The sequence below is a fragment of the Mchenga conophoros genome, linkage group LG1, assembly GCF_057382185.1.
Source record: "Mchenga conophoros isolate Kocher_MC1m ecotype Shallow Benthic linkage group LG1, M_conophoros_male_GT1.1, whole genome shotgun sequence".
NCBI lineage: Eukaryota > Metazoa > Chordata > Actinopteri > Cichliformes > Cichlidae > Mchenga > Mchenga conophoros.
In genome coordinates this window covers 14,589,347-14,617,316 of record NC_140526.1, presented here as the reverse complement: position 1 = coordinate 14,617,316, position 27,970 = coordinate 14,589,347, and the positions used below count along the sequence as shown (strand labels likewise).

Genomic DNA, 27,970 nt, shown 5'->3' with positions numbered 1-27,970 from the left:
CAAGCAAAGCAAAGGCAAGAGTGTGCAATACAGGCCATTGCACTTAAACATTGCAAGTGACTACATACCTCTTGTAATGAGAGCCGTAGCTAGGGACAAGGCGCACAGTAACATCGCAACACGGCAAAAACACGAAAGGCGTAACGTTGTCATATCGTTCGCTGTCGATTCACCGAGGTTATTGTTAACGTGTGATACTTGTGGCTCCTATTACTGTCTTTGCCGTTCGGAATATATGAGTCTTAATAAAATACTCCCCCTCCCCTCCCCAACCCCGACCTAGGTAGTTCGGGGTTGGGGTAGTTCGGATCCCCGACCTACAGTCAGACACACAAGCAAAAAAAAAAACAAACAAAAAACAAACAAACCACACAACAAGACCGACCGATGTGCTCAACGAGCGTTTTATTTCGATGTGACATATGAATTAGGCAGTGTGATTCCTATACTCTACAACAACAAAAGGTTCACACAGTCTATCGTTCACCTGTAATACACTTCGCCCTGCACACGGACCATTTCGCCCCCTTGTTGTAACTCTTCTCTGGTGTGACACAACAAAAGGAAAGCTGAAATCATGTCGTCTCTGGTGTACTGACCGTCCACGGACCTTTTGCCGCCCGTGCTCACGACATCCAAGCCCTTCTGTGATTTTGTTATGGTGACCATGGACATTTCCTCTCTCAGTTTACCCAGTAGCAACTTGCCCTGCTCCGCGTGCATTTTGTCCGTCAACCTGTGATCCGGTAACGATATCACATCGTGCGACTCCAGCACGCTCGAGGTGATAGCTGTGGGGAGATTGCCACCCCTGCGAGATCGCTTGTACATGCCCACGTTCATAGTCGAACCCATTCGGTTGCTGGAACCGGCACCCTTGGTGTAGCCCATAGTCATTTCTACAGCGTTGGTCTTCTTCGTGGCCTCGGAAAGCACGGCCCAGCCTAGAGACATCACGGTGTCGCAGTAACAAAGCGCACCCTTGCATATGCCGGAGACCGCGCTGAGCACCATGTCGAGTTTGGTCTTGGCGCTGACGTGTTTCCCGAGCATGTATTTGTTGTTGACGTGAGACCATTTGCTGTAGAATTTGATCAAAGACCCCGAACCCAACAGCGATTGTTCCATCAGGTTCTTCACGTCCACGAGTGCGTTGACGTACGTGTTTTGTTCGAATACTATAACCACAGGAACTTCCTTCCACATGACTCTGGGCATGAGCACCTTCAATAGCCTGACGTGAGCGCACAGCAGAGCCGAGTACACGCGAGTCACTTGATCCAGGTCCGCTATTTCCAACTCCTCTAAGCCCACCACCTGTAAGGGAAAAGAAAAAGAAAAAGAAAAGGACATCGACACACACACACATCATTGTCGGTCTGAGTAGATTGCGGACACACAATGTTTTGCGATACGTGTGAGATGTGCAGAAGAGACATCCGCCAGTTGCTCGCTGCTCCGTGGGACTATGTGATATCGCACTACGAATTCATGATCGTGTTCACCGCCTACCGCCGCAACATGACGTTCTACTCTAACATGGACTTGGGACAACTTAAGACCATGTATGCTCAACTGGTCTCGTACTCCCCTGCCAGGATCCTAGTGATTGACAAATTGGCGTCTACGTACAAGGCGCAGCACCGTCACGCCGCGGAGCTCGTCAGGCCCACCGTGCCTTGTACGCTGTCGGACGTTATAACCCTGGCGTTGGGCAACAGAGTGCCTAAGCGGTTCGTGCACGTTTGCATAGCCCAATGTAATTTTCTCAGTTACGACAATATGACATTGGCGTCTTTCGCGTCCGTAGAAGGCATCCGCGGCGGTGCTCTGAGATACATGGCTGTGTTACAAAGTCAGGGAGAGCGGGGGCGACGCGATCTGCACGTAATCATTTCCACCGCCATCACGGGGTGGATGATGAGATTGGCAGGTTTAGAGTGTACGTGCGGAACGTGGGCTCAGGTGATGGACATGGTGTCGTGCTCTACTGCGGATACCGAAACCTCGCTGACGTTACAATCGGAGGCCAGGGTGACCGCTTACATTTGTACACTGCTAGACCTCCACGCGGACGACTTGCCTCAGGGCGACACACAGGGAGACTCGCGACGACGACAACAACAATGGGCTAAGGTGGATTACGACTACGTGTTCGACGAACTGCTCGTGTCGGGCTTGTCAGCAGACGACCGCACTCACCGCCAATTGTCCGCCGCTTAGCTCCACGGCGCAGCACACTCCGGCGCAGGACTTGGAGCCTCCGCCGAACGTGGGGTCCATGCATATGTAGGCCCTGGCCACGCTACTCTGGACCATGCGTTCCAACTCCACGCAGTTGCTGGATAGGAACTTGTTTATGATACAAGCCTCGAACGGAGTAGTCGTGTCGCTCTTGGTGTCCGAAGAGGACGTGCTGCTGCTACCCGTCACCTCGCTCTCGAAGCCCCTAGGCACAATTATGTTCATCAGTTGCTTCAGATGGCTGTCTACGGAAATGTGCTGTGGACAGTAGATTCCCATGCAAACGCAGGTGGAGTCCGGGTCCCTGGCGTGGTGTTTACATTTGAAGCTCTGCGATACAACGTGATAGGCGGGTTCCCCGTCGTCCCCTCGGATGTCTGCTACTTTATTCAACCAAGGGGTGTTGTTGACGTGACTGGTGATGTGCACTTGTTTACGTCCCCTGAACGCTATATTGGGGAGAACGGCTAGTAGCACTTTGGAGCTGACGAATCCCACCTCGTCTACCAAGATCAGATCGGCGCTCTGGCCCCTACTCGCCTGTAACGAAAGCACAAAAACACACGGACAAAGTGCGATCAGAACCAACTGCGCGTCATCGCAATCGCGGCGAACGTGCATGCAACGGTCACAGAGGAATCGTGACACAAGACAGGAGGAAAAAAGGACAGGAAAAGAAGGGCAGACACACAGAAGACGGCGATGGGATCGAGGGATCCGGGTGCGAATCTCCTACCTATGGGGTTAATAGACGATCCCCAGTGGGTGAGCTATTGCGTCGAAAACGCATGCACGTTCAGCAGCAGCGAGGCCCTAGGACACGTGTGTCACGATCACTGTAGTAGACACGTGTGCTCCGGCCCGGGGTGTACCTTGGTGCGCGACATGGTGGACTGGACGAAACGTAAGAGGTTGCCTCCGCCAGAGTGCCCCGTCGAACAACTGCTGGTGTTCCGCAAACCGCAAGTGGAATTCAGAGCCTCGTACCACATGCCGTCCAGGGACCTCAGCCTGGAATTGGGATACGGAGGCCTGGAGTACACGTCCGGACAGAACACAGCGCCGCCTCGTAACACGGACCTGAACCAGATGATTTTGACGGCTTCGTTGCCGGTGACGGTGGCGCTTTTCGCCACGCTATTGACCCGGGAGTTTTCCGACGAGTACCGCCATGTACATTACGATAGAGGGTCAACCAGCACCTCTATCGGAGTGTTGTGCTCGCCCTGGATGGCCATTACCCTGTCCCTTGCCAAAGAGGTAGCATTTAGGTCTGCCTTTCCGCTGAGGTGCTCGAGGGAACATCTGAGCGTAATTCGCGACGCGGCGTTCGGCAACGCCGTGGCCGTGTCGACTCTCTTCGATTGCAAAGAAGGTAAAATCAACCGGTTCATGAGAAAACTGGCCGGCAAATACAATGACAAGCACGCAAGTCGCACCGGGTTCTACACGATGGTGGCCATGGTCTCCCTCTGCCTTTTCCCGTATTTAAAGCATCGTGTATTGGGTACTATGTTCGACAACAGAAATCTGGTGATCATGTTCTTTGACAAAACTACAACTAAGCACAATCAGTGGTCCACTTTATCCACGCACGTGCATCGTCACGCCAACGACGCGGCGTTCGCCAAGAGAGTGCATCTGACGAACCCGGACAAGCGAAAGAGGCTACCTACCGCGGTCAGCGCGATCTTGGATACGTACATTTCAAACGCAGTATTACAGCAAGAGATGGACGACAGAGACCTCGCAGATGGCGGACAATGCAACGACCCACGCTCACAGCACACGGAGGAGACCGCGGAGAAAGGATCCGTCTCCGACCGTGCTACCGAGCGGCAAACCAAAAGGCTCTCGTCGAGAAAACGAAAAGGCCCGTGTTACGGAGGATACTACGAGGACGAGGGCGAGCGAGTTGGACAGAAAGTGACAGTTACGCGTCGGATGCTCGACCTACACACGCCGTGTTAGAGTTCACGCCGTATGTTATGTAATGTCATGTTACGTTATGATGTTTACCCGATGTGTGAGCGAGTGAGCAAAAAAAAAACAAAAAAAAATAAAGCATCGTGTCATGAACACAGACTGGTGTCTTTTACTTTCTTTGTTGTCTTTATTGTCATCACCATTAGATTCATATACATGTTCATATACATGTTATACAGTACAACAAACAACAATTCCACCCTTAGACATGCACACAGTATGTACACATATTGGGGTGGTATGCACAACGGCAAAATCCGTGGGGCTCACGGGCCGCATCGGCCCGTCCTCTTCTTTGGCCGTCTTCTAGGCGTTTTGGCAGCCGACACCGGCCTTTTCCACTTCACGGTGTTTTTCATTCGCTCGGTCGAAGGTTTGCGCCTCCGTCTCGACTGTCTCGATTCTTCGTACTCGCGCCTAAGGTCTTCAATGTGAACGGCGTGGTCTTCCGCCAGCGCCGCGTTGTGTTTCTCCAACACGTCTCGTTTCCATCTCATGTTCACCAAAACGGTCAGAGGCATGTAGCCGCATTGAACGAGTGTATCGTAACAATGTTCGGGTTCTGACATCGATATCTTGTCAACAAAGTCTTTCTTTAGCGCAATCCCGCAACGCAAGCAGTTCCAGAATGCGTGAGAAGGGCATGTAGGCCGAGGCCCAGGGCACTGAGCGTCGATCGCCTGCTGCTGCGGCCGGCGTTCCGCCGGACACTCTAATCCCGACGTGGTCTTGGTCGAACACGTAGATTCCGTCGGCGTCCATCTCGTCGGGCGAGTCCCCCATGCGCACGTGTCCATGGTCCAGCTGACGAAGCGTGCAATACGCCGCGATGTGCGAGAATAACCAGATCAGAGCCGACACCTTTCTGTTATAGTTTGTAGGATTTAGCGTTTTTCGCAATTGCAACTCCAGGGCCGCGTCCAGGGTCGACTCGACCATGAGCGAGCGCTTCACCGATAGCACGTTCTTCACCAGCATCGAGGCGCTTTCCACGGGAAAGCCGGACGCCGTCAGGTGTTTGAATAGCACGACTCTGTCGGCCACGCATCCGTACCTGGGGTTGTATCTACGCAGGGGTCCTATCATCGCCATGCACACGTACGACAGTAGCTTGTCGTTGTTGCCGGTCGTCGAGATGGACTTTAGATTCATGCGGAGGTCCTCCGTTTTCACGGACACCGCGGTCCTGTCCACGGGTGTCAGTGCGTAGTGGTCCGAGAGCAGCTGCGCTCTCTGTCTGCTTCTGTTCAGCGAGCCGTAAAACCTGTACAGCGACGCGATGGGATAGGCGCTCAGATACCGAGGCGTCTCGAGTTCCCGGAGAGTTCGAGTGTGCAAGCAAAGCTGATGGAATATTTCTTTGCCCATCGTCTTCTGTTTAATCGTTTCGTCTCGTCTCTTAAGCATCGCTATCTGCTCGACGAACTTGCCCGGGTTCGCGACGCGCTCGCCCTCATTCGTCTCGTCGGCTCCCTGATTTATGAACATGGTTCTACGAGGTCCCAGGCGGCACATTTCGCCGTTTCCGTCGATGTGAAAATTCACGTTCGCTTGTCGCGCCTCGTCCCGCGCGTAAGGTATGTGTTCGTGTCTGAGCGTGAAGTGACAACAGGAAATCTGCCTCCTGACTTGCTCCCACGAGTCCATCGTGATCTCGGTTTCAAAATAGCACTCGGGGCACTCTTTGGTGTCCACCGACAGTTCTGGCATGAACGGATACCGTAGCATTATTATGAAAAAGCCCTGTAACAGGTCCAGCGTTGCCACGGTCTCCTCTATAGAGCAAGTCACAAAGTCCCGCAGTAAAGCTCTGTAGACGTCCACGGCCGCCGACAACGTGATCGGTTGAGCTTGATTCGACAGCATGAAGTGAGATCTCTCTAGCGCTTGGATCGTAAGCCACAGCGTGTACTCGCCGACTTGTTTATCCGTCGGTTGCTCCGGAGTACGCGCGGAGGACTTGGGTTCGCTGTAGGACGAGGTGAAATCTATCAGCCTGGGGTCGATCGTTCCCGTTATTCTGCCTCGACAGGCCATGTCGTAAAGCTCTAGCGTGGTCGACGGAGCGTTCGAAGCGCACACTCTATCGCCCCCGGAGCCAACTTGTCCGCTATCGACAGTTTCCTCTCCCACTCGGCGAGACACAAACTCAGGCCCATCCATCTCGGGTCTCGCGAACTCGTAGGGTGTTTCACGTCACCTCGTTTGGCGAGATGCGGCCAATGTTGCATCAGTTTGCTGTACAGAGACACGCCGACACGGCATAGGAAATCCGTGGGGCACGGACAGTTGCTGAACCTTGCCGTTATAGCCCTAGGGAGAGCCACGTTTCTGAATTCAGTCTCTAGCGTTTCGGGTAGCCGCTTGAAGGAGTACGCCACAATTATTCCCCTTCGCTTAATACGAGGCGTTGTCACCACGACGACACGGTTAATGTCTCTGGCGATTGCTAGGGCTTGCTCGCGACCTCCCGGCGTAACAACTGCGACGGTTCTGCACGGGGTGCGGGCCATTGGTGTTATGTGATGGGATACCGCCACGGCGCACAGGGCTAGATTCAGCACATTGTCAGCCGCGGCATCCGAGTGCGCGATCCCACTCTCCTTCGCAAACACCGGCGTTAGCCCGCATCCGTACATCAGAACGGTGTACAAGTCGCAGGTGAGAGATCTGTAGTTGTACGGCTTGTAGAACTTGATCAACTTCCCGTCCTCCTGCAACTGCACTACTCCGGCGTAATCCTTGTTGTGGACGGGGTCGAAGAACACGTGTCCCTCGGTGGCAGGGGTAGCGTATGTAAACTCGATGGCAATGTGAGAATTGAGTACCAGCACACCAGCTGCAGCCTCGTCGTACCACTCGCAGCCCAACGTCACCGAATCCGAGTCCTGGGGCCTCGGGTCTGCCCGAGGGCGACCGTCGGAGTCCTCGCTTTCACACGATTCGCCTTCGCTGACCGAAGAGCGCTCAGTCGTTCTCGCGAAAGATCTTTTGTGATCTACCGAATACCAAAACCTAGCTTTTTTGGGGACGAGCATGCCGTCCGAGGCGCACCGTTGCCACCTGTGTATTTGCGTCTCGTACTGAGAATGGACAGCGCCGGCGTCGCGAACGGGAACCTGCGTGGGCTCATCGAGCCCAGACTCCCATCTGTATTTCAACTGAGATACTTTGAAACAAAAAGCCGACGGGTTGGTCTTAGACCAGGGTATAGGTCTGGCCCACAGTTCAGGTCCCCGTATCCCCTTAGGCACATTGTGGAATTCACAAAAACGCTTCAGTGAACGATCGCAGTAAATGTACACTCGGTCCAAGTCGTCGCCGGTTTCGGCGCCGTGCGATGCGTTGTCACAGTAGAGAGTCTCGACAGCTACATGCAGTCCGGCTTCTCTCTGTTGCCGTGAGAGCTGTACGCTTTTGCGATCCGCGTGCAACACTAGGTTACCGAAGCTGTTCACCCTCTCGGTTGCCACACCGTTAGCGAGCATCGCTTTCACGTCCGATCTCTCGGCGCACTGAGACGTACAAGATACGATGTAACTGCTTCTGCTGGACTTCAAAACATCCACCCCCGCGGGGAGGGTATGCGTCCACGGCTTGGTGCCACGCTCGGCTTCTGGTGTAAACACGGTCACGTTACGGGACCTAAACGGCCCCGCGGCTCTGGCGAACCAAGCCACAGAGCGTTGAATGTACGCGTAAACTCCCTGGCGAAAGCACCTAATCTCCAGTTCTTCGTGCACGGTCCCGGAAAGCATCACACGAGCCAAAGCGTGAACAAATTCCGCGGCTGAACAAACCTGCGCGTCAGAAAACAGAAGGCTAGACTCGACGGCCGTGTCGCCGGTGCCCAAAGGACGGGCGTACCATTCGTTCGAGTGTACTATCGTTACGAGGTGCGCCGCGGGAACCGTGGATCTTTCGTCGAACGCATCCAGCGCGTGGTTCGATACTGTACAGAGACCCGTGGACCACAGCTTTTCGGCAGGACAGGCCATCACGCGCGAACACAAGATGTCGAAGCCTCGCCACACGAGCGGGTCTTTGAGCCGAGCCATCTCGGAATGTAACTCGATGCGATCCAGCGCGCTGCCCTCGGATTGCAACGCTGCCCCTCCGTTGCAAAAACGCTCAGGTGGCGCTCCGCATAGCCATCTGATAGCAGCAACACCTGAGTCCTTAGGTCCTACGCTGACTAGGCTCTGAGATACAGGATACTCGTTTTCCCAGTCGCGTTCCACACCGCCGCGGTCGCGGCGCTTGACAAAAGTCCATTGCGCGCATACGAGCGAAGACCACGCTCTTCGCTCCACACTAGATACCTCCAACGGGTCCCTGTAACCGTTCCGCATGAACATCTCGTCGAGGACGGCGTGTTTAGGCCTACGTCTTATGGGGTCTTGTATGACAGTAGGATCTGGCCAGTCGGGTGTCTCGTTTCTCAGTACGTCCGTCCTGTACTGCGAGCTACTGTCCACTATCACCGCGACCGATTCCAAGTGTTGCACCAAAGGACCCTCGCCTTTGAGGTAGAACAACGGCGACTCCGAGGCGAACGCCACGGTGTGGCCGTCCACAACAGTTATACCCGGGAACCGCTTGACATCTGAGGATTTCGTCGTCAGTCGCAGAAAACGCCACGCGCCCAAGCTAGTGGTGACTTTCCCCGGGAAAGCGTCGACCTGTTCAAATTCAAACACCGGTCCTAGGGTTCTGGAATACGCTGCCCGAAGCAGCTCTTCTTCGTCCCCGCGAGGCAATAGGCCGCAGCCGTTGTAGAATTCCGAGCAGAGCAAAGGCGTCGGGTTGCAACATCTCGCGAGTAGCGTGGCCAATCTGTGATCTTGGGCGCATAGGAAAGCGCCCACCGTGTTGGCTCGCAACATGCGAGAGTTTGTCTCGTCCGTGCCCCTGGTCCATACCGACGCCCCCCTGTGCCTACTCAGGATTATCAGTCTATACGAGGGAAGGCAGTTGACCCTGCAACTCTGAGCCAAATGACTAAGAAGCGCATACACTGGATGAAGCCGGCCTCTACCGTGCACCACGAATTCGTAATCGAGCACGATGTCCCCTACTTTCATGTCGGGCACGCAGGGATGCACCGATCTGTAGAAACACGTCAAACACGCACTGACGTCGAAGTTCCTTTTAGCGCCCGCCGTTTCGGTCACCCTGACGCAGTGTCCGAGTAACACGGCCTCGTCCAAACAGGCCTCGTACGCGCAACCGCACTCGCCCACGGATCTGTCGGCTCGGGCCATCGCGTGCCGTCCCGGTTGGGACTTACGGGACAGGTGGAGTTTGTATTCGGCTAGAGGAGACGATAGCAGCTCCTCTTCCTCGATCCTGTCGCGGTCCGAGTCCACGGCGACGTGGATCAAAGGGAAAAACTCACCGTCTCCTATGACGGCTTTCTCCTCGCGCACCCCCGGAGGTTTTCGTCTCTTAGCCGCCACGATCCATGACATCGTCTCTCGTCGACACGCCGACGGATCGTCGCATTCTTCCGTCTCTACGTCAAATAGACATTGTTCGTATTTCGCGTGCGCAGACTTGAATAGGCGTACGAGTCTTTGTTCCTCGTAGCCTCTGGCGGTGTCGCTGCATATAGCTTGTTCGATCCTGGACATCGTCACCTCCGGGCATTCCGATGCGGTCTGTTGCGTCCGCTCGTACGGGGATGACGGGGAATAATTTAGTTGAAAGAAGAAACCCGTTTGCTCCATCAACGGAGCCGGTAGGCCGTCGGCGTGACTCCCGTTGAGTTCGATCACACACAGGTCGTCGCTTAACACCGTGTCTTCACCCAGCCATTTGGGTCTTGGAACGACCCCCTTTGTCCGAGGTATGTGGAGCACAGCTCTCCCGCTCCCGTGCTTCTTGTGAAACACCCCACACGCTCTCAATATCTTTACGTTCAAAAGACCCAATGTGCGTACACCAACGGTCACACGTGCAAAGCACTTGCTGTCATCAACACCATGGCCAAATAACACACAGTGTCCCGTCGGAATCATGTGCGATCCAAATCTCAGCTTTGTTGTTGTCAAAGGCAGAACGCGATCCGACGCTCTGTCCTCATCGCGATCCGTTGCCCCCTGAGCGTGTTCGGCCGTTGTAGTAGTAGTAGTAGTAGTAGTAGTAGTAGTAGTAGTAGTAGTAGCGTCTCCGTTTTCTTTGCCTTCAAAGTACAGTGCTTCTTGTGCGTCGAGCAAACCTTGCTCTATGTCAGGTGCCATTGGTCTTTCGGTACCCGGCATATGCAGTCTCACGGTCGAAACCAAAGGCCTGGGGTTAGCGGATAGCATCTTGCGTAGTTTCATCAAGCTCCCGTGCGATTCCACCCTTAGTTCAAACGTACTGTCGGTAGGCAGGACAAACGAGTCGGATAACGACAGATAAGTCGCCGTGATAACTTTAGCTTCGTCTAACTCTACATTCCAGGCAAAGAGAAGACCAGTCGGAGTGTTTGACAACTCTGTGTTGTCGTTCAGAGTCAGGCCTCTGAACGCAAGAATTGAATACATGATAGCAATGCAACTGGGAATCTCCAATCGTTTCTGGGTTACAATTGACATAGAGCCTGGCAACAGGCACACCGCGTGGTCAAACGCATAACCGCGAAACCCACGGCGTGTTGTTGGTGCTACACGATTGGAAGGTGTAGCTGGGAACACGCGTAGCGTTGCCACTTTAGCCGATGTGCCGTTGGTACACGTGGGAGCGTCACCGCTCATCTGCGCAGTGGATATAGCAAGCGGAGGCACGCCCGTGACTCCTCTGTGTATCACAAACGAAGAGTAATTGCACGAAAACCATTCCGTTACACAACCCTCGGGTACGACAGAATCAGGGCAGTCTGCGGTCCGGTTCGTTTCCAAACAAGTGTCCTTGGGCACGACGATGACAGCGTCTCGTAGTATGTGTCTCAACACTACAACTAGCTCGTTTTCGGCTACGATCGAGAATCCCGCCGGCACCCTGACCATTTCCTCTAAACACATAAGGCCTCTCTGTACACTCGACGCATCCCCACGCCGACATTGATCGACGTGCCCTATGTTTGGCTTAACTAGGGTGTTGTCGGCAGCCCGCAACGGTTGTATGCTTCTCAGGTCCAAATCTCGTACTCCTTCTGGTATGTTGCACCGCAGCGTGAAAGCGCTCCCGAGCTCCGGATCGCCTAGGGCCAAAGCGCACAGTGTCCGAATTGTATCGGTTCGACAAGAGCTGTCAAACACCAAACACACCGACGTGTTCCACGAGGCCACCATCATATACAGACACACGCCGTCTGCGGTGTACACGAACTCAGAATCCATTTCCAATCCACGTATGTCTTTTTCCTTCACTGTGAAATACGCATCCCACGAGATACCGACAGACGGCTCGTGAAGGGACCGATGCGAGCCGTCACATAGGACCAGAGACAAAACCGCTCGATCGGCACGCTTCACAAACGCCGCATTGTCAAACAGGACTGTGCTCTCCTCAAAACGAGCGCATTCTTCACACGATAATTCTCTGGTTTCGTAAGGATCTGCAAAGTTGTGAAGTCGCACAATGCGCCCGCGGTCATCCGCCACGGTGTGGGTGCTGCGGGCCGTTCTCGCTTCGTACAGCAGCAATCCGTCGCTAGAGAGCACGGAGCTAGACGAGCGTATGTGTTTGCTGACATAGTCATCGTAAAATATTTTGCATCTAGTTAGAAACCTCGCCATCCAGATGGGATCTAGCTTAGGGTACACGGTGTTATTTGGTCCAAACAAATGTGACAACTCTTTGTCGACAAGCTGTAGCTTGCCTCGCTTTAGGCACGTGTACACATACGTTATGTATTTATCATGCATACGAGGCGGCCGTTTGTGGGGTCTGCCGTTGTGAATGATCACAGAGTTGTGTTTCCTGTCCTCCGGCAGGTTATCGCTACCATCATGACCGAACCTGGCGTCTCCGCTTCTCTTTGGAAGCGACATGCTGATTTCGACTACTCCGGGTCGCTGCGACCCTTGCTGTCTAGTGCAATTGATGCTGTGTTTCATAAATACAAATTGGCGGTTGAGGAAACTGCAGTGTCAATAACAGACGGACAATCGCCGGAATGCGAAGAGTCTATGACATTTAGCAACCAAGGGTCTGCTCATGATGTTGATGTTGGTGATGATTGTGATTATGATTATGATGACGATGATGATATGAGTTCAGCTGAATCACACGGGCAGCCAAACGCAAGCGGACCGTTTCTCAATTTTGATGACAGCGACAGCGACGTAACCATGACCATCTCGCCATCCGAACTGCATCATCAGCCGGACAAAAGTGTGGATCGGGACGTTGAGATCGCGTGGCAGCCTGCTAAGTGGCCACCAGCCGATTTACATAACACCTCTAGCTACCACAGAGAGCGCAAGTCAAACGACGAAGTAGCGTGCCACCGGTGTAAGGCCTACGATGCTCACTGCAAATCATCGGCTGAAAAGTACAGGAGGACGTTAGACAACTACACGAAAACCGTTTCAGAACTCATGGCGGGTTTCAAGAAAGTCTTGGAGAGATACCCCGAGCTCAAAGTAGACTGTAGCGATGAGCGTCTGTACTACATGGTGCAGGCGGCCTTAGGTCGCAATAACCTAGTTCGAGAAATGGTACGCTTATCCGCGACGAGAGCTGCCTGCTCGCCAAAGTCCTACGGCGAGTCTACGACGGCTGACATCGCCGCGGTACACGATGCCCTGAACATCTGCTACAACGACGCAGATGCGCTCAGGTTGATATTAGACAGATACGCTGATCTGTATGTGCGATACATACAAGTTTGGCGCGAAATGTGCGCGAAGGTGTCCAAAGACATCACGGTGATGGAACTGTTGAATTACACCGAGGGAAGACCCGGTGTTGAACACGGAGAACCCTGGTGTGAAGCCAGAGCGTACATACGCCGCATAATCGACAGGTCGAAGCGCCTGGCGCCGCGCTCTGTGGCTGATTACTGCGCTGAGAAACTGAACGCTCTGAACCTCAAATTGACACGCGTTCCCCGGGACCAGGGTGTTCACAAAGAGGATCTCGAAGTACTGCTGGAAGACATGCGACAGAGACTGGACCTGGATGCGAAACAATGCGCCTCGGATTCTCACATGTCTGACCTGTACTTGGACGTTCGGAGCGACCTCGCTGTACTAGACACGTTAGTTGGTGTGGGATCGCTCTCTGCCAAGACGCTGTTACACGAGAGACATTTGCTTGTGTGTCAGATACGCAAATTGGTGAAAACTCAGGGTTGCGTTCAATTCCACTGACCGAAATGCCGCAGTGGAAACGCGCCCTGTGAGTGGAAGTGCGAGCGGTACTGGAGATCACGTTACCGACATGTACTAATAACCCCTCTGTTGTATATGTGATTGTTTAAGGCAACGATATCATGGACAGTCAGTGTGACTACTTGGTGTTGGATATACCTAAAGGGCCAAAGGAGGATGATGATGATGATGATGTGGATTGTGAAGTATGCAAAGAACCGATACGACAAGGGTTTTACGAATGGAAAGGTGGGGCGATATGCGTGTCGTTGGACCAAGCCACAGCCGGAGCCATGGTACCCTACGTAGATGCGGGGATCAGCGAGCACGCTTCTGGTGAGGCAGTGGCGAAGTCATCCACCACGGCCGTGTGGTACGTGGCGGACAGCACTGTGGTTGAATTGAAAGGGGACATACATCTACAAGACATACCACCCAACGGCACCTGGTTGTCATCGCCCGAGGAATGCTTGCGTTCGATTCTACGGCTACGGGGCGCGTATTTGGCATGCATCGCTCTGCCCGAGCTTAACAGAATGGTGATAGAGCAGAAGAACGACGACGGATTGCTAGGCTTGATTCGCGACTACTTGGCGGACACTGACAATTTATCCTGGGCCGTGGATTTGTTCGGTGCGTTCGCATGCGATGCCATGCTGGCTCCCGTGCTGCATGTGATCTTGCGATCGAGCTGGGTGAAGGAACGCAAGGACACACTGGACACTAACAACGATCTCAAGTTAGGTTGGGCGCAAGAATTCTACGACTACAAATGCGTTGCCAAAGACGCCAGAGGATGCCCGATGTTCACGCATCTGCGTGATTGTGGAGACGCGTGCGGCAACGAGCACACGGCGATCACACGCCTCGTGCTCCGCTCAATGAGACTGTCGGGTTACACGCCTTGGTCCGCTGTGCATGCTGTCCGCGTAGCAGAGGTTGCTATAGCGAAGGTAAAGTGTCGACTGTGCAGAGCTCGTCTTCTGGCCTCCTGTGCGTTTCTAATAGAGTGTGCCGCCGTAGAAGCGTCTGGAGAAGGCGATTGGCTTGTGCGAAACGAAGCCGTGATAGAATTATGTTGGATTCTGTACGGCATAAACTTTGGAGAGTGCCCCGGGTCCGATGATGAAAACTTAAAAAACTGGGCCCTGGCTACGGTGGCGCATTCCGTGGGATACCATGTGTACAAGCCTCGAGAGCAACAGGACGCAGAGGCCCTGGTGGTTATGTTCGCAAATGACCACGTATCTACAAGAGCACGCGAGATGTCCGACGAATCACCGCTGCCGCCGCTGCCGTCGTCGTCCAGTCAAGCATACGAACCCGACCACGAGCTCGAGAGTAAAATACGCGCAAACGCTAGATACTCCACTGGCGAGAAGCTGTCGCGTCGCACAGATAAGGTAACGGAAGAGTTATACGCCGACATATCCACTGCAGTGGATGTGATGGACGTGGCTCCGATTGCCATGGAAGCCAGAGCGCAAGACCCGGAGGACGTGACTTTAGCCATTCTGTTGTGTTTCCCCAGAGTCGCGGAAAACGCGATAGATCAACTGATGTTCGAGCCGCCTGGGAGAAAATGCTACACGACGGAGTTGTGGCCCGTGTTTGTGAATTCCACCAGGGCTTGTTACCAGTTATTTAGAGCGCTGGCCATTCCGGTCACCCCGAGCCCAGCGTACTTACTTGAACTGTTGGCCAGGGGCTGGAGAGGCCTACCCGAACGCACGCTGCAACGGTTCCTGCCCATGACAGCAGGCCCGTGTTGGCACGTGGATCGCAAACACTACGACGTTTACTTCTTAGGTCCACTGGGGAATCTCGTGTCGTTGGGGGTGATGACGGAGAGCGACAGAGGGGCGATCGTCGAAGCGCTTCACCGCGGACTCGTGCCCTGCTTTGCAGGTCGAGGCGATAGCTCGTGCGATCGCCTCTTGAGCTCGACTTTAGCGCTGAGCTTTGCCGCGTGCGGGGTCACGGCGCTGTCTCGGTCTAGCCAGGCCGTCGCCTCGGCTCTTGCGTGCGACTTGGTCTGCGTTACTTCGGGAGGACTGTTATATTTCGCGGCTTGGTATCTCATGGTGTATCTATCGGCTATATACGCTCACCCGACGTTACGGAGCAAGTTGTTACAGTCGGGGTCCGACGCCGACAAGTGCCTGTGTCGCACGTTTGACATTTCCGACGCGGCCGACTCAGTCGTGGAGTACAGGAGCGGGGAAATGTCAAAGGCCACGCGCTTGGTGTTTCGGGACATGCTCGCCGAACACACCCGCCTCAGACTGGTGCAGCTTTACGTGCCCGAGATGCTGACACAGCTGCCTTACGTACGTCGCACGGCCCTGCTACCGGCAACCGTGAAGATGGCTATAGAAAGCAGAGACCGTTGGTTCGCCGAACATCACGGTCGAGCCAGTCGACGCGAGGCCGATGCTACTACGGGGCCTAAGTTCGAGTACCTGGGTAACATAGCGTACGGTCTTCACAGCAGCATTAAGGGCAAACTGAGCGCAGACACAATTAGACCCGTGGCGACGTCGCTGGTGGACGGCACCGTCCGAGACTTTGATTTGTGGTGCGATTCGCTATTCGTGTACAGTAGTAGTACGGACCACGGTGACACAGAAGAATCGCTCCGTGGCACACTGGAGGACGGTGACACTACTTTCACGGATGTTGCAGAATCAGTCGACGAGGGTCTCGTGTCGACACCGGACAAGCCGATCGACGAGACGACAAATTCAAATACAACCACCGGTGAGGAGACTACACGTCAACACGATGTTGACGTCGAGGTGGACATGTTGACAATGGGTGTAGCTAACCTTAGTGTGTCCCAGGGCGTCGTACCAAGACAACACTGTGTATGCAAGGGACTTGTGGTCGACAGTGTCGAGAACCTGGGGTTTGACGAGGAGGACGCATTCTTGGCGAAGCTGGCCCCTGCGAACAAAGAGGAGTACACAGTAAATGACGATCCCGTGATAAACAATCCCTGCATGACAAACATAGGTCGGACATCATACAGTGTACGGGGGTCCAAGGACCACCACGACGTGAACGCCGACAACATTTATCCATGGTTGATACAAGCGTTATGGGTGCTCACGACTAAACGGTCCCATGCTACTAGCGAGCCCAGGACACCAGAAACGCTCGCAGTTATGGTACATTTGATAGTGAAAAGACTCCCAAGTCAACACAGTACGCTTTCGGTGTGCAACGATATTGTGCAACTGCGTGAAATCTGCGACAGAGAGCGTGAGTTTGTCCCTATAACGGCTATAGTCGGAGGTATGTTTGGGCTGAACATCCAAGTGATCGCGCACGGAAGCGAATACAACGTGTTCAATCCGCACTATGTAAACCGGCCCCACGGTGCGTTGCATTTGACCCAGCGCGGTTGGTGTGTCATCAGCGATCAACCTACACCACGGGGATCGATACCCGTGGGTGACACCTTGAAGGAATATCTTCGCTTGAATGACATTGCAGTGAAACCGGTGAAAAGCGACGGGTACTGTGGATTTCACACCGCTTCGGTGTTATTGGACCTGGGGCTAGAATGTTCATTCGAGGCACGAGATATATTGGTACGAAAAACGGCGGCTCATATCTTTGCGCAAAGAGCGCAGAACCGAGAATTTACAGTGTACCTTAATGACAATAAAGTCGACGGTGAAAACGCTTTGTACACTCTGCTTATGACACCGGAGAGATGGCTTTCGGTGGAAGAAGTACAATTCATCTTATTAGCCCACGGGAAAAACTCTCTGTTCATAACAAAGAACTCATACCCTCTGTACAGCGATGAACATGTTTATTTCCACATTGACAATAATCATTTCCAACCTATTATTAGGGCAACAATGCCCTGAGCGGTCCTTGAATGTACAATTAAAAAATAAAACCAAGCACTCGTAGACATACAGCAAATGTAATCTGTGTGTGTATAATAAAGAACCCTTGCCCTATGTACAGAGATGAACATGTTCATTTTCACATTGACAAGAATAAAAATCACTTGTGGATATATATATATATATATATAGCAAATGAAACCCAGTGCAGCAGGGACTAGTTGTGGCACTCATTAAAGCATTAAAGCAAACACACAGGCGTGCACGCGCATAAATTGGCATTCATATATACATGTACTGGTCAAAGTGAACAGGGAGACAAATCAGTCGTAATAAACACTGTGAGGCACTCATTAAAGCATTAAAGCAAACACACAGGCGTGCACGCGCATAAATTGGCATTCATATATACATGTACTGGTCAAAGTGAACAGGGAGACAAATCAGTCGTAATAAACACTGTGACGTGTGTTCATATAGTCAACACCGCAGTTCAATGCGTGCACGTAGCTATGATTGCGCTCAGTGTCAGGGACGGGCGATGCGGGTTGGGGAGGTTGCTCTGTTTCGAGGGAAGGTGGTGTTCGTGGTAGCGACACGGCATCTGCTCTCTGGCGGGATGCTCGTGCTTGTGACACGGCTGGGGTCGGTGTAGAAATTGTTGACCTGCGGGGGGCTCTGCTTTTGGATGGTCTTGGCGCAGGAAGCTGTCTTTGAGCAGGAGCGGTTTCGTTGGGCTCACGTGCAGGAATCCTCGTTGTGGTCGAAGAACGACGCCGTGTGGTCAAAGAAGAACGTTGTTTATTTTTCGATGAATGTTGTGGGATCAACGTAGGCAGTGGCAGAGCGTCCGCTGCCTGTACCGGTTCGACTATTATGACCTTGTTCCACTTGACGTACTGATTGTGTATTTGCACATGAAACGGCGCAAACGGTGCAGACCGGCAGTTTGCCGTCGGTACAGTGAAAGGCTGATATGTTTCGCATTCACCCAGGAGAGACAATATGTGCACGTCCCGCACGTCTTGCTGTGTTAACTGCTCATACATACTATAGAAAACCTCTATGTCGCCATCGGGAACGTCGTTTTCGTAATCGTCGGGCAGGTTTTCCCACTGAGGTACAAATCGGTCGAGGTCTAACGTTCTGAGCGTGTCGGTGATGGCACGCACACCACCCGGCACTGGCGCAATGGGACTGTCAAAGTCCTCTTTCGCGTTCTTGCGCACGCAGACCTGCGAAATCAGTTTGGACGTGATGTGATCGAGCAGACATGCCAGCAAATCCACTTTGAAGCGCGCGCCGTCTCTCCATATCCTACCAGGGTGTAGTCTCAACAGGGGAAACCCGAGTATACTCATTGTGAGGATTTGTGCTTTGATAAGACAAGTGGTGACGTGGTACGCCAGCGTACACTTTTGGCTGTCGGTCATATTTGCCAATCCGTCTGGACTCCCTAAATTCCATTCGCCCACATGCTCCCCGACAAAGGCCCCGGTGACGCCTGTGTCCGTGAAGGGCATCTTCATGAGGTGCAAGGCGAATGTCCTTGCCACAAACGGGTGTATCTGCAACCGCGTGTGCATGTCCAGTACAGTCTCCAATAACTCTGCGTCTTCGGAGAAAATCCTGTGGATCAAAAGCCCGGCGACGTTCTGTGTAGTCAGTACGTGGCCCAAGTACAAGGCTTCTGTGCTCTTGATGTCGAGAATGGAATCTATTCTCATGCCGATCGGGAATTCGTTGACGTGTAGACACACGTAGCGAAACCCCCGCTCGGGTGGCTTCGATAGATCTACTGCGTAGTATACCCTAGCGCCCGTCTTGCAGTTTATTGTCACCGATGGTATATCCGATCGTGTGTAGGTGAATTCCTTCGGACGGGTAAATTTTCTCGTCAGTCTAGAACATACGTATATGCCCATAATGTAGTTCGAGTTGATATCCTCGACAGCTGTTCTGTAAACATCGGACGCCTGCTGAGCGTTGGCATCGCAACCGTGCGTGCAAACGACTTTCTCTAAGCCCACGGTGGGGTTGGTTTGAGGCGTGTCGGGGGTTTTCCTTAGCATTAGCTTAGTGGCATAGCCTTTGTGTTTCTGGATCTCGAAGGCTGTCGTGAAAGCCATTGTGAAGTAGGGCGAGTGCGTCGTCCCGTAGCGTGCATCGTTCAGGTGACTGTACTGCACTCCGTTAGACCTCCATTTTGGCACTTTATCTAAGAACCTCAGATCGGCTTCGGTTGTAGCACGCAGTACTTCTGGCTCGTCCGATGTGTATTCGCTTGGGTACAGGACACTGTCAGGTAGTTCGATCGCCGATGCGTCGTCTGTCGGCAGTGGATTTCTTTGGGCGCGCCGTGCACTGTCACCGCTCACAGGGCTCTCGAGTCGGACGTCATGTACGGCCTGGGTTGGCTGGTCGTCTCCATGACTCGGACCCGCTGGCGTGTCATCGCAACCACCCATCTGCTCACACTGTGGCGCCACCGTTTGCTTCTTGCGTTTGTCTGTGTTACTCAAAGCCAATATGTCACAGTCTTCGCCATTTCTAACATGCATTTTGTCGGCCGCTACATTGGGAAACAAGCTCGAGATCATGGTGTTGACATCAAAAGAGGTTACATCGTAGGGGTCTACCTCCTCGCCGTCTACCTCCTCGCTGTCTACCTCCTCGGCGTCTACCTCCTCGCCGTCTACCTCCATGTTCAGCATTGGAGCAACGATGTCGTAGGAATGATTTGTGGCGTTGTGCAGCATCAGCGCGGAAGCGTCTATAGTATCGAGATCCTCGATGTGTGCCATCAGCGGATATCCAGCGTTTAAATCATCGACGTCCGCCAGCGAGGTCCCAGTGTCGAACAAGCGGCTGTCGAATGAAAAGCTGATGGAATGGCATGGCTCGCTCGGGACAACGTTGTCCCCTATACTTGGAAATGTGATGTTGTGGGTGTCGTTGTTATGGGGAAAGTTCATTAGCTCTATGATGATGGGCTCATCGGTGTGCGTTTCAACATAAGACATTTTAGGTCGAGCGCTGCCGTTGTCCTGCGGATCGCTGCCGCTGTCAGGAGCCAAGGGCCTCTTACCGGGTCCGTGGTAGGCATTATTACTAGCTTGGCTACGACGGAATTCATGTCGGCGTATTATCATGTCGTTGGGCATAGACACACACATAGCATTCACTGTGAGTGCACTTGCCAGTCCTCTGAAACATTCTAGCACTCTTGTGCCAGGCCTGTGGATCGGCGCGGTGAGAGATCCTTCAGATGGCACGGTTTGCTTCGGTGGTATCTCGATGACGGTGACGCGGACAGGTTCGGTCAGGCCGATCTCCGACAGCCGATCTCTCATAACGCTGTCGTCCGTCACGCTGTCGCCCAGCCAGACATAGCCGCCGTCCACTATCGACATGCATCGGACGCCAAACGATTCGGGTTGTAACGCGTCCCAAGTGCTCAGATCACGGAAGCCTTCTTTGCACAAGAGTAAGAACTGCGACTCGATAGTATCGGCACTGTCCGACGCGTCACTACTCCACCAACTGTCCACTGCACTCTCGACATCACCGGTGAGGGGTAGCAATATCTGCACCATTATCCCACAACAGGCCTTCCTCAGGCTCGTCTCGTCCGCCGCACTGTTTACTGCCCTGTACATCTTATTCATACAGACATAGGGTAATAGAGACACGACGTCCCACGTGCGCGTGTTCACTAGCAACGTCTTGATCAAGTCTCGGTGGGTAGCATACAGTTGCCTGGGAGGCACTGTGTTCTTCTCGTAGATATCTCTGAAGCAGCCCAACACGCCCGCGGCAACCCTGTGCCTGGTCACGGGTAGAATGGGATTGTCGTTACAGTGTTCCGGCGACAGCCACGACTCGAGAGGAATCCAGATCTCGTGTAGTGATACAATTGCACGCAGCGACAGCACGGTGCAGTCCACAGACTCCTCCAACACCAGCGAGTCCAGCCTGGGGGCGAGCGGTTTGCAACACGGCAACGACATACCTAAGGACTCCCAATCTCTGGTGTTGTACGTTGTCACAGTGGCGTCCAAGACTGTATTGATGTGAAGCTTAGGCACGGGTGTCTGTAGCGAATACACGACAGAGTTGTCGTTTGCACGTGCGACGCTTTGTAATGTCGGAGACGAACATAGCGGAGCGTTGTACGCGTCGTCCTCGCACCACACGTCGCGGCATATGCACGCACTCTTGACAAACGAGTAGAGGGGCTCCGGTGTTCTATCTGCAAATTTGTCGTGTACAGGGTTCCACGTGCCGTGGGTTGTGGTGTTGGGCATTTCAAGATAATAAGGGATCTTGAGATTCAGTACCTTAGAGCTTTGTCGGTTCGTGTATCTCCACCACAGCTTTAGGAAAGTGATATCCTTATTCTGTCTATCGTGAAAGGTCAATGGCGTCTCTCCGTGCCCGTACTTGCTGTAGATGACAAGCACCAGTTCCTGCCTGCTCGCCTGATCGCTGTGTAACACGTGTCGTTTGTTCTTCACTGACCCCAGAAACAACATCACAAAATATGGCGTGTGGTACACAGCTAAGTGTTCCAAGTGTTTCAGAGACAACTGTTCCAAATCCGACATCTCACACCACGGTCTTCTGTTCTCGATCCCGTAGGCGACGGTTCCGTCGGCGGTCGGGGCCATTGTCACGCCATTGCACAATGCGCATCGATTGTCAGTGGCTACCCCGGGAAAAAACACACTCAATTTAAGTTGACATTGATGAGTGCGACACGGTTTGTCTTTATGAATGTAGCAGAAATCACGATACTGTCCATGGTCATGGCCGCTGACCGCGGCGATGTATGACTCCTGGTAATAGTACAGATGGTTGAGAGCGTCTTGGGTCGTTTCGAAAGTCATGTCGTTGTGCAAGGCTCCAGAATGCAGCGCTTTGGCAATGCGCTTCCACTCTGTAACACCATAATCCTGTTGAGCCATGACACTGTCCTGAAATACAAAGCGTGAAACAGTATGGACTAGATGATAGTGTGCTTTATAAATAGTGTATAGTGCTACCCCAGTCTTTGCCTGATGGTGTACTACCTCAGTCTTTGTCTGATGGTAGCCCCAGCAGTGGCAATTTATTCACACACACACACACACACACACACACACAAATTTCCAAACGAAGGAGACAGCTTAGAGTATCGCACAATACGACGATCAAAGCCTGAACATGTTAAGCGAAGTGTCTGCGTCTGGTACAGTGTGACACAACATCATCTTGTACTGAGCGGTCTCCCAGTGGTAATACAGTGTGTGCTGAACGGCAAGGCCTTGACAGTCAGCGGCGTCTGTTTTGAGTGTCCATTCGATCAAGTCTGCCTTCATCTCATCTGTTATGTTCACGTCTGCGTATCTATCGCCACAAGTGTAAGGCGTTGGATGGCACGAACCCATTGAGGGTAACGTGTACCAGACGTCGAGCGGTTTACCTTGACAAGGCGAGCCCATCCTGCTTCTAGGGCCCGTAACGTGGCCGATTGCGGCCGTAGCTGTGGCTAAATCGCCGGTGAAATGTGTGTGTGTGAAAAACGACATGCCGGCGCGAGGAGGCTGCGGTAAAACGCCGGTGAATGTGTCCATGTCCACTAGTATATACCGGACTCCGAGAGTTTCGGCAGTGTAGTCTACCATCTGCACGTCCGAGGGCAATTCGTTGGAGTGGCCAAAGAGCCAACTCAACACTTTGCATTCTGTGTTCTGTACATCGCCGTTGTGGTTAGACCATAAGATGGCTTTCATGCCTTTGATCCTGGGTATGGCGTGGACGCATCTCGTTCTGGTGTCGAACGCCTTCCACCGTAGGTCTAACACATACATCCTCTCTGTCCTGATGGCCACTTCGTAACGCTCGGAGGCTGACATGTATCCGGGTGGATGCACCGACTCCACGATACCCAACGCTGCGGCCTCTCCGAATATCCTATTGCCGTACTCGGGCGTGAGCCTACTCTGTTTGCGCATCACAATGTACATGGCGCTGTAGTTATCGCAGCCCGGGAACATGTCAATCGTTATGGCGTTCGGCAGCTCGGGGTCGACGGCTGTTCGGTTAAGGTTGAATTGTTCAATCACAGCTACGGGTCTGTCCACTGTGCAGCCAAAGTGCGTAGGCCTTCTTCTGTACACGTAAAGCCCCGGAGGCAGCCACTTGGATCTCTGTATCTGATACACAACCACAGCGTCGCAACACTTGGTGTAGTCCGTGCTGCGATGGTTCAATATCCATCTGTACGCTGTGACGACTTGGCTCATCTCGAAGGCCCACAGCGGCCTGCCTCCGGATCGCGCTCGATATGCTGCTGCTCTCGCGGAGACCCGGTCGTGTCTCACGTGATCGACTCGTCGCACTATATCACCGGCTTTGCCGTCTGTACGCTGATCACAAGGACAGCGTACCTTTGCCGAACCGGAGGTCCGCTGCAGCAGTACGTGTACGCTGTGAGCAAAGTTGAACCTGTGATCTGAACACGGGGCCGCCGACATCATTTCAGTCAGACGGAAGCCTTCCGCCCCGGGGACGTAGACCATGTCATCTATCACAGGCATGGGCTCCAGCGACAGTGCTTTGAATAGAGCACAGCAAAGCCCTCGGTTCGCCATCGAAAACGCTTCGTTGTCCGCGACTCGGGTTCCAGAAGAGCTGCTGAGAGATTGCGAGACGAAACGCAAAGACGCTCTGGTCAGGTCTGTGTGCAAAGCTACGAACCTGTACAGGCGCGTATCTACGACGAGCTACAAAGACACGCGGAGCGGCCGACTGGGTAAACCCGGACACAAAAAACACAACAGCAATGACTCGAAGTGCCTAGTGTGTCGGGTGACCTTGGTGAAAAGCAGCAAAGACAGACACAGAGCAGGCGTCAAGCTTCGGTGTCCCTGCAACGTGAGAGTTTGCAGCATGTGTTTAGGAGGCAATCCTACATGGTACTTAAGTCAGCCGCACTTCACGTCGTGTGAGGTCATGTCGCGCTTTGTGTGCGGGATATGCTCGACCTTTCAGGATGCTGTGGAAAAAGTGTGCTGTCTTTGGCTCTGTGCCGGATGCTCGGCCGGGCGTAGCGCGGGCGAGCCTTGTGTCAAATGTTCACGAGAGACTACACGCGGCAAGCGTCGTGAAATGTGCACGTTGTGGCCAAAGACGAGATCTGCGGCGGACTGCCCGGCGGATGACACACGGCGCGTTTGCGACGTGAGCAAAGTGGACCGTTATAGACAGGAGATCAGACATCGTGTACTGCGCAAAGTGTCGCAAAGCAGACACATTTCTCCATCTGACATCAAAGTATTGTTTCATGACACGCACGCCGCGTCCGAGCCGTGTGCGTGTGATTCCACTCAGGGATCGGCTCTGTGCACAAGCTGCACTCCGGTGCTGACCATAATGGAACTGCTGGCTAAGAACCCCAAGCCCCTGATGGCGTCTCTCGCAGAGAGAGCTATACCGGGTAGAGCCCTCGTTCGACACACGTACAATAGAGACCTGTTACTGCAAATGTTAAACGATCAACGTTTGCCATTTTGTTCAAACGCACATAACTGCAAAGGCATGCTGGTCAGCGCAGCCGACGGCAAACGCCGGCCGCTGAGAGCGTTGATATCACCTCAAGCGTACGCCGACGTCGCGAGGTGTGACAACGACACCGCGAACACATATGGAGCAAGCCCTACGGCTTGCATATTGTGTTTGCTGTTCAACCAGTCTAGCTCTGTGTCACGCATGCTGAGCTCAGAATCACTGTACCTAGAGCCACCGCCAGCTGGACCCGTGTACTATTTCAACATAAAGTTGTCACCTGACCTTGGAATACCACAAGTCGACATTGGAGAATATCACAATTACACAGTGTGCTTTAAAGGCACGGCGTGCTGCTTCAAACCTACATTCTATTACAACTGGAGAGACGTGTTGGCTGCATTACAGATTGACAACGTGGGAAAGGTAACACTCTTACCTGTGTGTTGAACGGAACTGAAGCGGAATCCTGTGCTTGAACTGGTGTGAACTGGTGTGAACTGGACGAAGCGGTCTCCTGTGTGTATATTCGAGAAAAAAATCACAATCAATTACACGGTCTGCTTCAACACTAGGTTTACTAACCTGCGCAAATTTGCGTAACTTCCCTAAACCCAACACCCCCTAGAATTACTGGCTTTTTTATTTTCTGGTGCAAGTCCCGAAGTGTTAATCACCCATGCTGAGATTTTCACAGGTCGTCAGCTTGTTTCTCCTCCGGTTTTTTGTTGTGCAAACCACCCATTATCCTTGAGGCCTGGCACATTTACATTTGCTCACTCGGAGTTGCTCAGATCCAAGGCAGGCCAAACCTCTGTGTTAAAACTTTCAGAAATGCCTGCCGTATCTATATGCCACACATCGACTGACCTGTACATATAAAAGACACACATTCACACCTTCCTCGACTCTCAGCACAGATCTTCCATTGTGTCATGCAGGTGCAAGAGAACATGTCAGAAATTCACCTGTGCCAAATGCAGGGATGATGGATACTGGGTCTGCAAACGCTGTAAAGTCTGAAACACTTGGAAATAAAACAGACGTGTGTACCCGTATATTGTGAATGTGTGTCCTTTGCGTGTAGGTTGTATCACAGACATTTGGCCTGCCTTGGATCTGAGTAAATGCCAATGTTACACACACACACACACACACACACACACACACACACACACACACACACACACAGCAAATCTGGTCCTCGCCGACCCACAGCACGGTCCTCGCCGACCCACAACACGGTTCTCGCCGACCCACAGCCGTGTTGCCGATGAAGAATATAAAGCCAGCTGCTGACTTGTGTGAGTGCTGCTATTGTTCTGAAACCATGGGCACGAAGGTCGCGGTACCTGTCAAGACATACGATGGTGATGTGTTCCTCGTTAAAGTATGCCCGAGAGGTACGGGTTGCAATACTCCTATAGATGACATTAACGTCAAGGGACGCGTGGAGCTTGGAATCCACCTCGACCTCTGTAAATCGGAAGCCTACCCATGTTCACTCGGGTGTGACCTCACCTCATTGCCGACCGACATTGTAGTGTCCACATGCAGTGGGAGTGTGCGTTTGGGAGACACGTACCACATTACGGCAAAAGGCGACGTTGTGGTGAACGACAACCTGGACTCGCTTGCAAAAGGCCCAGCTAAACGTGATGAACTGCGAGTGCACCTTAACAAGGACGAACGCTCCTGTGTCGTCTACACTGCCGGCGCGGACCCCGATCGGCGCGACCACGGCGTATGCATTATCGCCTCTAACTTCATAGAACCGAATGGTAGATTGGTGGCCGAAGAACTAGAGGTGATGGAAAGGCCTGGGTACACGAAACTCGAACCACAGACTGGGGTGAACAATGAGGTAGATGGCTCCATGATAGTGGACTTTTACATACGCCCCATCGCCCCGGATTTACAATATGACAAGTTTTGGTTTTCTCTTAACCCTGTGAGCAAACAATGGTTTCAACCTCCAGCTAATGTGAAGACGCGCAGGGCGGGAAGCCCCGATCAGGTCCGTGGGGGGCTGACGATATGCAGAGGAGATGCATCTGTCTTCATAACGGCAACAGGCATGGTTCACCTTAACGGACCTGTGTGGGTGCACGTTGGTACTAGCACCGATCAGGAGAGCCCTGGAGTCAGAACGGTGGTTGTGTTTGAGTGAATGTCTCCATTTTGTCAATGTGATCTCCCGAACATAATTGTACACTGTTGGTCACGGAAAGATCACATCTGTTGTTACTACCCCAGACTGTACATGAAACCAAATAAAGTTTGTCTTGTACGTACTATAAACCGAGTCTGTGAACGTTTTGGTATTACACAGCACACGTACTCACACATAGCCGATGACACAGTCAAGCTGATACGCGGTAACCCCTTTGTGTATTTCTTTTGTTTTATTTGACAAATGGTGATTGCAATGTCAACACATACAGTAGTGACAAGGATTGACAAGAACTAATATTGCACATAGAAACTAACATACTGCAGGTCGGGAACGTTGGAACTGCAGGTCGGGAACGTTGGAACTACAGGTCGGGAAGGTTGGAACTGCAGGTCGGGAAGGTTGGAACTGCAGGTCGGGGACGACTCCAAACTCCGCCATGACCAAGACCAAAGAGCTTTCGAAGGACACCAGGAAAAGTATTGTAGACCTACACCAGACTGGGAAGAGTGAATCTACAATAGGCAAGCAGCTTGGTGTGAAAAAAATCAACTGTGGGAGCAATCATCAGAAAATGGAAGACATACAAGACCACTGATGGTCTTTTGACCGTGGGGTCAAAATGATCATGAGAACGGTGAGCAAAGATCCCAGAACCACACGGGGGGGCCTCACTATTGCCAGTAAGTTACTGGAATTACTGATCTACAGTATCTTTACTGTTGTGATGTTTTACAGTTCAACCACTTTACTGTAAACATATATTACAGTATAACAACAGCTTTACTGTAAATGTGGTTTACAGTTAGAAAGACTTACCGTGATTAAGTTTTATAGTATCACTGTACTGCAAA

The 27,970-nt window shown here is 52.7% G+C and overlaps 1 protein-coding gene across 1 annotated transcript; it reads right to left on the bottom strand.

Annotated features, from left to right (window-relative positions):
- Positions 1-94: 94 nt before the first annotated feature.
- On the bottom strand, positions 95-27,970 carry LOC146583105 (uncharacterized). The gene is made up of 4 exons (XM_085279893.1): positions 27,438-27,970; positions 25,383-25,460; positions 2,203-2,784; positions 95-1,317 (listed from the first exon to the last, which is right to left on the bottom strand). Exons 1-4 carry the CDS (start codon positions 27,555-27,557, stop codon positions 484-486), a joined length of 1,614 nt encoding a protein of 537 aa, XP_085136019.1. The 5' UTR covers positions 27,558-27,970; the 3' UTR covers positions 95-483.

Bases quoted from the DNA above. Each gene is read 5' to 3' on its own strand.
- LOC146583105 (XM_085279893.1), bottom strand. From the start codon at position 27,557: ATGGCGGAGTTTGGAGTCGTCCCCGACCTGCAGTTCCAACCTTCCCGA. The intron at 2,785-25,382 runs GTAAGAGTGTTA...CTTTCGTTACAG, and splicing joins CAGTTCCGTTCAACACACAG to GCGAGTAGGGGCCAGAGCGC. The intron at 1,318-2,202 runs GTGAGTGCGGTC...TTTCCCTTACAG, and splicing joins TAAGCGGCGGACAATTGGCG to GTGGTGGGCTTAGAGGAGTT.